We start from the raw sequence: 12,987 nt of genomic DNA, 5'->3' as shown, positions 1-12,987 counted from the left end.
ACACTTATGACCTTTGTCTTTTAAGAAAGAAACATTCTGTGCTTTATCTCTGGCAGAGATAAATACATAGCTATTGAAAGTTTGAGAGACTTTGATAGCTGTTTCAATGAAACTGTTTCTGTTTCTTTATTTTAAAAACTAACTATTTTTAGAAATGCCTGCTCTGCAAGTGCATCTTTAGAAGAGAAAGACAGTTTCAGAACATGGTGATGTATTGATTTTTAGGGAGTTGTGGCAGACCAAATTTATTCTCTGGCAGTTCACTGCTGAAAATTCGCTCGTTTTTGTGAATACTTAAAAACAGATGAATTTGCAGGTTTTCATACTGAAATGGCATGTATCATAAGATGTCCCACAATATGATCAAAATTAACTTATATTCACATTTATTAATTTACTATAACTTCTGAAACAGAACTATATGCAGTTTTACTGAAATCAACAAAAAGTTTTGTGTCTAAGCCTTCGTAGAAAGGTTGCCAAAATACCTAATTTTAGCATATATGTACATTTTCCCATCAGCCTCACACGAAAGCAACACTGGAGTCAGCAGTGCTCCTTCCTACAAAATGTGAATCAAAGGACAGTTGATCTAGTGCTGTTCACTGCTGCCATCATGTGTCACTTAATATATTGCATATACTTTTAAACAACATTTTGTAGTATTTGAGAAACCAAGTTTGGATTTACAAAGCCTCCACTGCATTTGTCTTTTAACAAGGGACTAATAAGAAACATTATGTCTAAAGCAGAGTCCTTGAAACTGGAGGGAAATGTCACTCGGTGCTGTGTTGGATTGAGTAGATAAATATGAAAATTTGTTCAAGAAAATACTTTTCTATTATTAAAATGACAGGCATGACTTAAAATAATGTTTCTGTAATTGCCTCTCTACTATGGTCCGGAAGTAGAAGACTATTTCAGAGTTTAAAACCAAAACGATTTGTACACTCTTTTTATGTCAGCTAAGGCAATTCTTACTGGGAATGTGATTACAAGTGATATTTCCTTGTTTCGCTAACCACAGAGACTTAAGTCTTTGCAGTATAAGTATCCCAGGCTTTCCATTAAAACAGGAAGTTTCTCTTGCAGTTGGATGAGTGGTTTCCAGCACAAGGCAAGCACTTTCAGTTTTCATCTTTGCATAATAATGGACTTAGAATTTCTGACTTTCTGAGAGTACCTAAAATGTACTCTCAGGTACTTTCAAATGAGACGTGAAATATTCTTCATCCTAATGTAATTGCTGAAAGAAAATGACACTTAAGTTGAACTAATTGATGAATTTTGTTTTGGCATGGGTAGATAATAAATTGAAACAGTTGTGTTGTTATGGATAGAAGGTCCTGTTGCATCCAACACATTAGGAAAAGAAATGAGAGAATGTTTGTAATTTGTTTTGATCACAGATCTACAGTGTTGACTCTAACTTAATTTCCCTGCCTTCTTTTCCCCTGCTTTAGATATTCGAATACCATTAATGTGGAAAGGCTCTGAACACTTCAGCAATAAAGAAAGTATGTAAGATGCAATGAGCTTCTGTGATAAGCAATTGCTTATGCCTGTAAATTTAAACTGGATGGGGAAGTCCATACTCATTTCAGCCCTTTCTCTGACTTTTCAGTAGGTTTGCATTTTACTGTTTGATGTGTAGCTGCTCTTAATCTAAAGTTGTTGGTTGTTTGAAGTCCTGTGGTTCTGTATGTTTAAATCCTAGTCTCTAAAAAGTCCTCCTGAGGAGAAATTCCAGAGGAAGCAACAAAATATTGTTGTTATTAGATGGATAGCTGAGAAACTTCTGATTAAACATGTTGTTCTATGTCTTGTTCTGCACTTGAGAGAGTGTATTAGAGGATGATTCCAGTGGGAAGTTTAAATGAAAGTTGTCTGTTGGTGTTGAGTGTATTATTGGATAGTCTTCAAGTACATGCATTTTGCTGCGTCACGGAGATTAACCCTAAATCCTTTCCAGCTGTCACCTGGTATTGATTTCACTTTCAATGGGGTCGAAGGGGCTAGGCATGCAAAAGTAGTCTAATCTTATATAGTACATTCATAAAATGATACAGGCTTTGGATCAAATGTTAGGGTTTTTTTTTCTTCTTAAAATATTTTTATTAAAATTACTTTTTTACTAACATTTCTGAAGTGGCCAGCACAAAAGGGTGAGCAGAGGTAGGCTCTCTTCTGTAAATGTTGTTCTATCTAGTCAACAGATAGTTCAGTTATCATAAAATCCTATGACAAAAATTTATAATGAGAAGAATTTGAGAGTCATTCCTTAGAGATCTAAATTACTATTTCTTCCAATACCTGAAGGCGGCCTACAAGAAGGCTGCAGAGGAACTGTTGACAAAGGCCTGTAGAGATAGGGCGAGGGGCAATGGTTTGAGATTAGAGAAGAGTAGGTTTAAGTTGGATATTAGAAACAAGTTCTTTTACCATGAGGGTGGTGGAAGACTGGAACAGGTTGCCCAGGGAGGTAGTTGAGGCCTCATCCCTGGAGACATTGACAGTGAGGCTTGGCAAAGCTTTGGGCAACCTAATCTAGTGGAGGGGTATCCGTGCTGACTGACTGCAGGGGGCCTGAACTAGATGAGCTTTGGAGGTCCCTTCCAACCCAAACCATTCTATGATTCCACTTTTGTTTATGGGAAGCATTTAGTATTGTGATGTGTAATATGGCTAATACAACATTTCTTTGGCTGTCTCCAGGATCACAGCGCTATGCAGTGTTCTGTTTGTTCAGAATGGGAGCTGAGGTTTTTGATACAGAGGTGGCTATTGTGGATAAAGCAATAACAGATATCTGCTTTGAAAATGTGACCATATTGTGAGTATAATTTATTTCTGTTGAATGAAGTACAAATATGGCTATTTTCTTTTGAAAGTGCATAATGTTATGAATGAGATTGACTGTGGTTCACAAAGTTTTTCTGTTGACAAAAGAATCATTAGAGGGCCTATTAATTTCAGTGGCTGGTGGATTCACACCTCTAGTGTGTTGGTTTTTATGTGCGTGATGATGCTGGTTGCAGATGTACCACTTGAACTGTATTTCTTTTAATTTTGGTTTGTGTTTGTGAAGCATTTTCTTCACATAAAGAGATAAACATATACGTTGAGGACAGAATTAAATACTAAACCCTGAAAGTGCTATGAAAGTACAGGCATGAATGTTGCACTCAGTGCTTTACCTATTATTCTGTACAGCAGGCTACTATCTCTTCCCACACCTCACGTTCTGTTATACCTATATGCAGCCACTGTCCTTAGAATCGAAGAATGAGAGACAGGAAATTATTCACTCATCTTTAGAAGTAACCTGGAAAAGAATAGAAAGATGTTCTCATGTACTTTTTTGTTGCTTTCTGATTTTTAAGAGAGCCCTGAGAGGTACTTAGGGTTTTTTTATTTCCCCTGCTTTATTTTTTATATTAGCAATTTAAATTCAGTCTCCTGAGGAAGACTGTCTGGAAAGCTAGAACTACTGAAAACTTTTAAGTCGAGATCTTGAAAACTGAATGGAGACAGAAAATTTAAATGTGATTTTAAACTTTCTTAAACACTCGTTCAAGTTAAGTGTAAGGGCAAAGACTTAAATCAGCTTCTTCAAAGATAAGAGACTTGACCATTATAGTTTTCTGTGGAATACTGCAACAAAAGCAGAAAAGGCACTGCAACTTACCTTGTATCTCTCAAGATAAAAGTCTTTGGGAAGATTTTGTTATGGGCATGTGTGTAATGACACCATTTGTAACTGAAAGATGAGGTTAGGCATGATAAGGTTAAGCTTGAGAAGAAGAGAACTAGTGGAGCTGAAAACATGGGCTGCAGACAGAAGAGCACAGACATAAGTAGTTGGGTTAGGCATGATAAATTTGGTTATATTTAAGTGAGGTAGGATTTTTTGGGAGGGTGATGTTGAAGGGGTTGGAGTGCAACTAAAATATCTTTAAAACAGTTTAGTCTGATTTAGGATCATAGGCATGGATAGGTTTTCAGTCATATGATTTTTGCATAACAGCAGAGGGCGGTTGAAGTGTCTGAATGTCTGTCTCTGTATCTCCATAACATGGTTGTGGTTTTTTTTCAGTTTTTAACATAAACATTGAATTTCCTGTTTGCAGTTGTTTATGGTTTAATTATAACATCCATCTCATGACTTCAACAGTAAGTTAATGTTGTGTACTCTAGTCTTTAATGCCATATTAATGTATGTCTTCGCCTGAATCCTATGGCATTCCTTCTCTTGATGAGAAATAGATGTTATTTAGTATGCATAGTAGCAGCAGCATTCCTTGGCTGCATGCTCAGTTTATTAACAAATGCTCTAAACTTTTCCCCTCCTTCCTTTCAGTGATGAAGCAAGACCAGATTTCCAGGTGAAGGTTGAAGTATATAGTTGCTGTACAGAGGAGTCTTTACATGCAGCAAACACTCCTAAGAAACTAGCAAAGAAGCTTAAAACATCCCTCAGCAAAGCTACAGGGAAGAAACTTAATGCTGTGCTGGAAGAAGACAACGCTGAAGCCCTTTTGCCTGCTGACCCAGTCATTCAGTAAGCCATATAAGGATTTACATTCTTACAAATAAGCCAAATACATTGTCAATTTTTGAAAAGTTGCCAAGAAAGTGATAATTTCATTAGGCAATGAGAAAGTAGATGTGAATTCAGTATCACTCAGCTCTGGGGCCTGGTTCTGATCTTAAAACACAAGTAGGTTGTATCTTTCTGCTCTACAGCTAGCCAGTTGGTAAATCCACTCTTACTTACAAACGCTAGGATATTTTTAGTTTGCTCTCTGGTGTGAACCAAGCTCATATTATCAGTCTGTCTGTGTCACTCTGTCTACCTCTGCTCTTCCTTTTCCCATTAACTCACTCCTTCATTTTTTTTTTCACCTGTTTGATTTGCTCATATTTGACAGACAGGTAGACATGTCTAAAAGTTATAGGTTGTATGAAATGGTAAGTGTGGTATGTAGGGAGGAGAAACCTCTCTTGTAGCCTTTTCCATAATGAAGCTGACAGAACTGTTCTCTGTTCTCACAAGGACCATTCCACTTTCTATAAAACTCTGCACTGCCCAAGGCACTTTACAGTTAAAAGCTAAAAACAGGGTGCTTAATAGACTTCAGCACAGAACATTTTAAAACGACTTACTGATTTTAAGTGCTATTCCTAGTAACTTACCTGTTTCTTTTTAAAAATGCTCCTAAGTCTTGCATGAATTTTTAGATGAAGCCAACTGCCTACTGGTATTTTCCATCTACTTCAATTTCATTGGAGTTTAAGCAGGCCAAGTACCTAATTGTAAATATTGATAATGTTGATCTTGTCTTTTTTCTATAAATCGATTTTTTTCAAGGAATTACTTCTTTTTTTTTTTACAGTTGAACAGCAAGGAATCAATGCCTGTTTTTTGCCAGGTGTTGAGTGCAGTATTAGTCTAATTTTGTAGAATGGCTTAGATTGGGAGGAAGGTTGGAGATAATCTACTTCAACTTCCCTACAGCGACACTTCTCTATTAGACTTAGCTGCTCAAGGCCTTGTGCAGCCTGCCTTTGAATACTCCCAGAGTGTTCAACCTCCCTGGGCAAACTGTTCCAGAGCCTTACCACCCTTGTACTGAAGAACTCTTCCTAAGATCCAGTCTAAACCTACTCTCTCTCATCTTAAAACTATTCCCCCTTGTCCTACCACTACACACCCTTAGGAAAAGTCCCTCCCTAGCCTTCCTGTAGGATTCCTTCAGGTATTGGAAGGCCTGGGTTTTTAAAAGGAAGCATTCAAGCATATTCTCTTTGTCAAACAGATATTAATGTATGCTGATACTACTGTTCTGATCAAAATCACACATCCAAGAGATCTTAGCCAGAGAGAGATAGAACAAATGTTATTGCTAATTTTCCTGTGTGTTTTCCCCCTAAGGACAGTGTGTCTTTCAGTCTGCATTATCTCAGGTGGCTGTGCTTTCCACAAGCTCCAGTTGTGCAATGACACACTGTCATTAGATGCAGTTTACTTCAGATACAACCACTAGCCTATGTGCTGGCCACACTTGCTTGAATATAGATTGCCTGTCTTTTAAGGAAGAAGGATCAGTAGACAATTTCATCATCTGCCTCCTCCCTTGGGTTTTTGTTTTGGTTTCTCATTTGTAATTGTATTTTGCTTTCCTCCATCTTGAAGTTTGCTGTTTCTGCTGTAAATAAGCATCTCAGAGGAACTGGTGCTTTCGTAACAGAGTTAACTGAACAATGATGCGTTTAATGATGGCTGTGCTAGGTGATTTTTAAAAAGATTCTTGGAATGAAATAGGTTATTACAGACAAAAAATAAGTGGTCTTTTTTTTAATAGGCTCCCCTTAGGATTTATATTAATAAGACCTTGGTATGTAGCCCTTATAAAGAGGAAAAGATTGCAAGATTACAAGAGATCTTTCAAGTATTCCCAGAGAATTTTACCAGTCCAGCTGGTGAAATTAAACTGCAACAAAAAAGGGAACTTTCTATATTATATGAACACCTTTTCTCTGTAGATTTCATTTGTACAGGCCTTTTTCTTTTCAGAACACACAAAGGTGAAGTTCTCAGTTTTCCAAAAACTCTGTGATCCCTTTATGTCAAATGTCTTGGCTTAGAAATCTCCCTGGTTAGTGAGGAAATAGCCTTGCAACTTCCTGCAAAAGCCTAGTGACAAAGTGCTTTCAACGGTTGCTTAGGTTGATTAACTTCAGCTATACTAATACTCTCTCTACTCTTAATTATCTCTCTTTTCAGTACAGGATTTTGGTCTTTTGACTGTTTAGTTTTTGTCTTTTTTTTAACATTTGTCATAGAAAGAAACTAGAGCAGTTAAACCATTGAGTTTCAGAGTAACTAGGTTGCTCTTGGGAGAAATCATTGGAGAGACTCCCTGAAGTGCATGTTTATTCACTTGCAGAACTGACCTGCACATGGACTTGTTGCTATTGCCTTTCATGTATTGTTCTCCACTGGTCTGGAGGCACAGCTTCCACATCGTGTGTTTGAATCAGTAAATTCACAGTGATATTTTGCTAGAAGTACATAATCTAATGGCCTCACTTTTACAGCTGGGTTCTTTTAAGTACATGAAGCTTATATCTGCTTTTACTTCCTATTATTTAAAGTCTGATTGAAAAGGGAGCCTCTTAGATTGATTTTTTTTTTTTTTTTTTAACTCACAAATCCTCTGTTCTGTGTATCTGGATGAGTGAAGCAAGATTGGAGTTTCTAAATTGGCATTAGTATTCAGGAACAGATTCTGAAATCTGAGATGTATTAATTAATACACATTGATAGAAAGGGTGATATCATTACACCTTCCCATGCCAGTGTCTGTGTGGCAGCTTTGGTGTCTGTCTTTTGATAACTAAACAGATCTAAAGACGAGCCTTTGCCACGGGCATGTTGTGGAGATGAGCTGATTTTTTTTTTTATTTAAATAAATTATTACATGGGAAAATGCTATAGATATGCAAAGTACTAAATAAGATGCAGCAGGCAGATTATTCTTTGTTACACAGAGAAATTGCCGTTTAAGGTAGTCGGCTAATTCTGTGAAATGTAGAGGCAAAATGTAGTCAGCAACCCTGATTAGGCAGTTAAATGTGAAAAATATTTGCAGATAAACTTCTAAATTATATTGCAGCTAGCTGAAAGTAATGACTTGAATTTTAGAATGAAAATGTTACTGTGAAGCATATTTTAAAAGTGAAGTAGCTATTTTTTTTGGCATGGTTCTTGTAATTAGTCATGCCTTAGGGAAAAAAAAACAACTTCAAAATCAGCACAGAAGTTTTATCTGTGAGAAGAAACTGAACTTTTTCATGCAGTTTAAATAGAATGGTAATGTATTGCTCAACTGCATGGCAAAACATAATCACTGGAGAATCTTTTGTTAGGGAACAGTCTAGCAGGGAATATATACAGATGCTGATGAGTTTTCGTTCAGATTGCCCTCTTGAAATGTATCACAGCAGTGATTTCTTGCCCAGAATGTTATAGCACATTTAATTTTCTTTTTATTCCTGTGATACAGATGTGTAACAGACTTCATGGCTAATGAACTTGCTACTTTTCCTCCTCCTCATTCATTAGGTTTAGGGCTAGGTAGGAATCTGCCTTGTTCCTCTGCAGAGCCAAAGATTTTAAAACCATGTGTTCCCACTGTGCTATGAGGAAAAATAATGTTTGGAAAATATTATGATAGAAAACTGTTTTTCAGTGATGTTAGTTCAGTAGTGTTTTACACCACTGAGCTATCCTGTGCTGTACTTTAAGGGTCTTATGCCTGATCATGTTGGAGAGAGTAGTTAGTGATTTTGCAGGGTTTGTTTTCTTGTGAACCAATTTGCCATTAGCTAGGTGAAATTCTTACTGTGTTACTGGACTGTAAATCTGTTACTTGTTCTGAAGAGTATATGGGGGAAAAGGTTAAACATGTACCAAATTTATACTAGTTTATTCCAAGAATTGCATTCCACATGCACTGTGCTGAATTGTAAATGTGATTTTCTTTTCCCTAAGCAAAATCCAAAACAAAGACATAACATTCTGAAACCTGTAACACAGTAAGTGTAAGAGTCCATGCTACAAAACTGGGATTCCTGCCCAGCTTTCTGCATGTGACAAATAAAGCCATTAGATACTACTAAAAAATACAACATATAAGTAATTGTTTTGTGAAGTGTAGCATACAGAGGCAGAGCAAGATGGAGGAGCAATATAAAAGCTTTTAATTTTTAACCTGTGTTTTCAAATAAAGTTTATGTTGTCAGTTTTGTTACCTATTACAATTTTTGAACCTATTACTAGATCTGGTTGATTCAACAGAAGCCATTCTACGATTCTGTGAGAGAAGTTTCTTGGCTGGCAGGTCCAAGAGAGGTGGCTCTGGAAAGAGGCATCTGACAGGCCTAGTGATATTGGCCTGGAAGTTGTGGAGTGGGAAGGAACTGGAGGTATACACAGGGTGGAGGCAGGAGATAAATAGAGAGAATACAGATGAACAGTCTGTGGGTTTCCAGGAAAAACAGAGGTAGGGGAATTCTGGAGATAGCCATCCATGGTCACTTACAAATGCTACCTTGCCCTATGGTGTTCCCTTGTAACTAGATGTGTTATCTTGGGCAACTGTCGACTCGCTTTATTTACTGCCTGAGCAACATGAAGCAGAAATGTCTTAAAACATGCCTTTTTTCTCACACTTAGTGGAGCAAAGTACAGTTTGCTAGCATATACCACGTTGGGACTCGAGAGTGCTGAGGGCAATTTCAGAACCCACAACCTTACCATTACAGGAAATGGTAAGTACATATGGTACCAATTTACGGAAATAAAAAACCAGCAACATTTTGCATTTCTCTCTCTTGTAAACCAAAGAGCTTAAAGAGATTATTTTTCTTGATACTTAATATAGAACAACTTTAATAAAATATTTAATGGCTCTAAACCAGGCATCTGTACACAGCTGAATAAACTATATGTTGAGTAAAATTTCAAGTCCAGATGAAAATTTGATTCTTTGGGGAGTTTTTTTTTTCCTGTCATTTGCATATTGATCTTCTATGAGTTGTAACTATATACAAATTATTTCCTCTTTCTCACAACCAAAGAAGGGTATCAGTATGAATAAAAGCTTTTTCCTTTGTAGTCAGAAGGAAAGTGAGAAAAATTAGCTTTGATTCTGTTGGGTTGTTTCAAGCCCAGATTTAATGCAGGAATGTAAGCATGCATGCTTCCAGTTTGGCACAAGTTGGCAGCAGTCAGCTTAGACGCTGACACATGTTTATGCTGCAAGTGAAGGGGATGTTTTAAGTAACAGGAGTCTGATTTTTGATACTTGGTTCATTATTTTCTGATAGTCCCTCCCATAAACCACCCTGTAATTGTGAACTTGAGACATGGGACTTTCATTGTAAAGTTCTGGGAACTTTATTTTTGTACTTGACCTCAAAGAGAATTTAGTTCTTTACGCTTCATTAATTCTGACTACGTACAGATTTGAAGATTTATGGGGGCATTTCTTTCTTGAAGGATTGGATGAATAATTCGAAGTATCTTTGATATTTGTAAGCCTTTATTAGTACTTTATACCATTTCTTCTTCAAATTCTTTTTTCTGTCATTAATTTAAAGAACTTTATCAGCTCAGAAATGACATACCTGGGTATCTGAGTTCATTACAAGCACGAATAAAACGTGACCAAAGACACAGTACTGTCAATGGAAGGCTGTGTTACCTGCTTCTAATTACAGAAGAGAGAGCCTATTACATAGCAGAGCTGGGTGAGGAGGGATATTGCAATATGATGGAAGCTTCTTGGAATCCTAAATGCTTTTCTAGTTCTGAAGACAGAAGTAGGTACAATTTTGAGCCTTAATAAAACCATCTGAAGGTGTGCCACAGTGGAATGGGCTCAGGGATCAGACTTAGATGAGATGGGCAGTGTATTTGTCTTTCAAAATGTTCCTAGCTGTGAAATGAGTTTTAAGGCTATGTTTTATGTAAGAAGAACTTGTTCTAGCAGAACAGCTTCTCCATTTTTACTTAAACTTCTTTGGGGAATTATTATTACTATTTTTTAAATTAAAAAAAAACCTTACTGAGGACTAAAAATCAATTTTAGCCTAATGCTACAAGATGAAATCCCTGTCTTGAAATAGGAAAAAAAGCTTATTTGCATCCATGATTATAAGGTAAAAATGGATGCAGAAAGCTAAACCATATATCTAGGACATACGAGTTCAGAACTAAGTGTTTATCTTTCCTTTGCCTGTTTTTTAACCCCAGAGGAATCCTCTTTTTGGCTGCCCCTGTATGGAAACCTGTGTTGCTGTTTAGTTGCTCAGCCTTCCTGCATGACTATGGATATGATGGCAGGATTTCTTAATCAGCGGGTGAGAAGACTTTGCTTGTGCTTGCATCCTCCTCTCTTAATAGCTGTCACTAAGAGTCTATTGTTAAAACATTTGCTTTTACCTGAAGTGATTTCTTGAACTGTTATTTTTTCTGTTCTGCCTAGAGCATGGGGAAAATTCTCACAGCTGCATTTACAAACAGTGGATAAGTGTGAAAAAATAAATGCTTCCTTGGCATGCTTATCAACAGAATTATTCAGGCTGTTACATAAAGATCAAGAATATTTGTTGTTTCAGAATTGGTTTAGGCTGGTACCTGACAGCAGTGCTCCTAATAATCCTGTGACTCTCATCCCCATACTTACCTCTCATTGTGCCAGCACAAGAGTTCATATCACAGCATGGTGAATCCAGCTGGTGAACTGAGCCATGTTTAAACACATCCCTTCAAAAATTATTCATGTGAACTCAGTTTACTTCTCTATTTTGGTTCATTGCACAACTAGGCAAACAAGACGGTCATAGCAGAGGACAAAAGAGGCTGGGTCGTTTGTCAGGAGAGTTGAATTACAGGCATTAAACTGGTGGTGAAACTAAAATGCATTTATGAAAACTGTTTGGAAATTTCCTTTTGCAAAGTGGAAATTCCAGACAAACGTCTTTGCTTGACATCTGTGAATATACTGTGTATTTTCTACACGAGAGACTCTTGTTATTTCTCTTATTGTGTAATTCCTGTAGCTACTAAAGGTAGCTTGTTTCTTAACAACATTCTATGTGAACCAGCAGGTTCTATATTTTTAGTGCCACATGGCAATAAATCTATGAAAACTAAAACACCAAAAGACACTTAAAGTATTGCTAACATTTCAAAAATCAGTGACTCAGAAACATTCTTCAACAGGAAGTCTTTTGAAGAAAGAATTCAGTGTGGTCAAGTTTTGATCACATAGGGCTGATCAAGTCTAGTTGAGAGGTGTCCCTGCCCATGGCAGGGAGATAGGATTACAGGGTCTCCAAGGTCCCTTCCAACCTAAGCCATTCTGTGATCTGTACATATGTTGTAATATGCTCTTAATTTGTAGTTTGGCAATTTCTGACTGTTTCTTCCCTTTAGCAATTGCTAGAAGGTCTAACTAGCTGGAGGAAGCTGTATTGCATACTAAGAGGTGGCAAACTCTTTTGTTATTATTCTCCAGAAGAAATTGAGGCCAAGCTGGAGCCAGCATTGACAGTTCCCATCAACAAGGTAAAATCATTATATGAGACTTATTTTTTCTGTTTGTTTGGGTTTTTCATTTATTTTGGGAGAAGCAGATTTTGGTTTAAGACATACCTGCAGTCATCCAGGCTTTAAGCTTGCTGGTGTGTCTTACTTGTGCTGCTCCAATGAAAGCTGCCACCGCTGAATTTTTTGGCAAGAACATTACATTTCTTACTGTGGTTGTAATTCCTTCTGTTGCATTAGACTGCTTAAGAGAGGTGAAAAGGAGGATGTTTTTTGTAGGAAAAGTGATAACTTGTTACATGACAGTTCCATATGACAGCCCTTGGAAGTGCATTGCTTAACAGTCCCTTAGCAATTCCCTGGTAGACTTTTGTCCTTAGCAAAGTGGAATTTTAACAAAAGCTTTTTTGTCTTTGCGTGTTACTTGGCTACAGTCTTAATTGAGAGAGCTGGAAAATGGTTCAAAATATTTTAGTGCCTTAAAATAAGCTGCTTTTCCTAATACTGGTTTTGTACAGCACACAATAACTTTGGAGATTGTGTTTTGTAGGATGACATTGCTCAGACTGAAAGGCTGAGTTTAAAACATAAAGTGTTACTTGCTATTTGGCTAATGTAACATTAAGTATTTAACTTTAATCAAAGTGTTTGGTTTAGGAATGTTATTGGAAGGACCTTCTAGAACGAGGAGCATTAGAGCGAACAGATGCTTTCAAAAACTGGTTTGGTGCAGTCATCAAGAGTTAATATCACATAAGGATGAGCAGAGAAATTGAATGTTATTTGTTATTGACATAGCTGCGTTGGTCTTAAGTAAACAAACACATTTGGAAACAGTGTTAAGCACAGGTTGATCTGCATTCTGCTGC

At 37.0% G+C, this 12,987-nt stretch overlaps 1 protein-coding gene across 1 annotated transcript in view; it reads left to right on the top strand.

The window, feature by feature from the left end:
• The window catches only part of RTKN2 (rhotekin 2), a 38,372-nt gene that overhangs the window by 8,428 nt on the left and 16,957 nt on the right, over nt 1-12,987 (top strand). The window contains exons 4-9 of the mRNA XM_064145190.1: nt 1,464-1,517; nt 2,716-2,833; nt 4,361-4,561; nt 9,242-9,336; nt 10,823-10,929; nt 12,008-12,139. Coding sequence (XP_064001260.1) covers nt 1,464-1,517; nt 2,716-2,833; nt 4,361-4,561; nt 9,242-9,336; nt 10,823-10,929; nt 12,008-12,139 — 707 coding nt within the window. The remainder of the gene's footprint in view (nt 1-1,463; nt 1,518-2,715; nt 2,834-4,360; nt 4,562-9,241; nt 9,337-10,822; nt 10,930-12,007; nt 12,140-12,987) is intronic.

This window comes from Pogoniulus pusillus, chromosome 6, assembly GCF_015220805.1.
Source record: "Pogoniulus pusillus isolate bPogPus1 chromosome 6, bPogPus1.pri, whole genome shotgun sequence".
Classification (NCBI taxonomy): domain Eukaryota; kingdom Metazoa; phylum Chordata; class Aves; order Piciformes; family Lybiidae; genus Pogoniulus; species Pogoniulus pusillus.
This window is presented reverse-complemented; position numbering and strand designations above follow the sequence as displayed.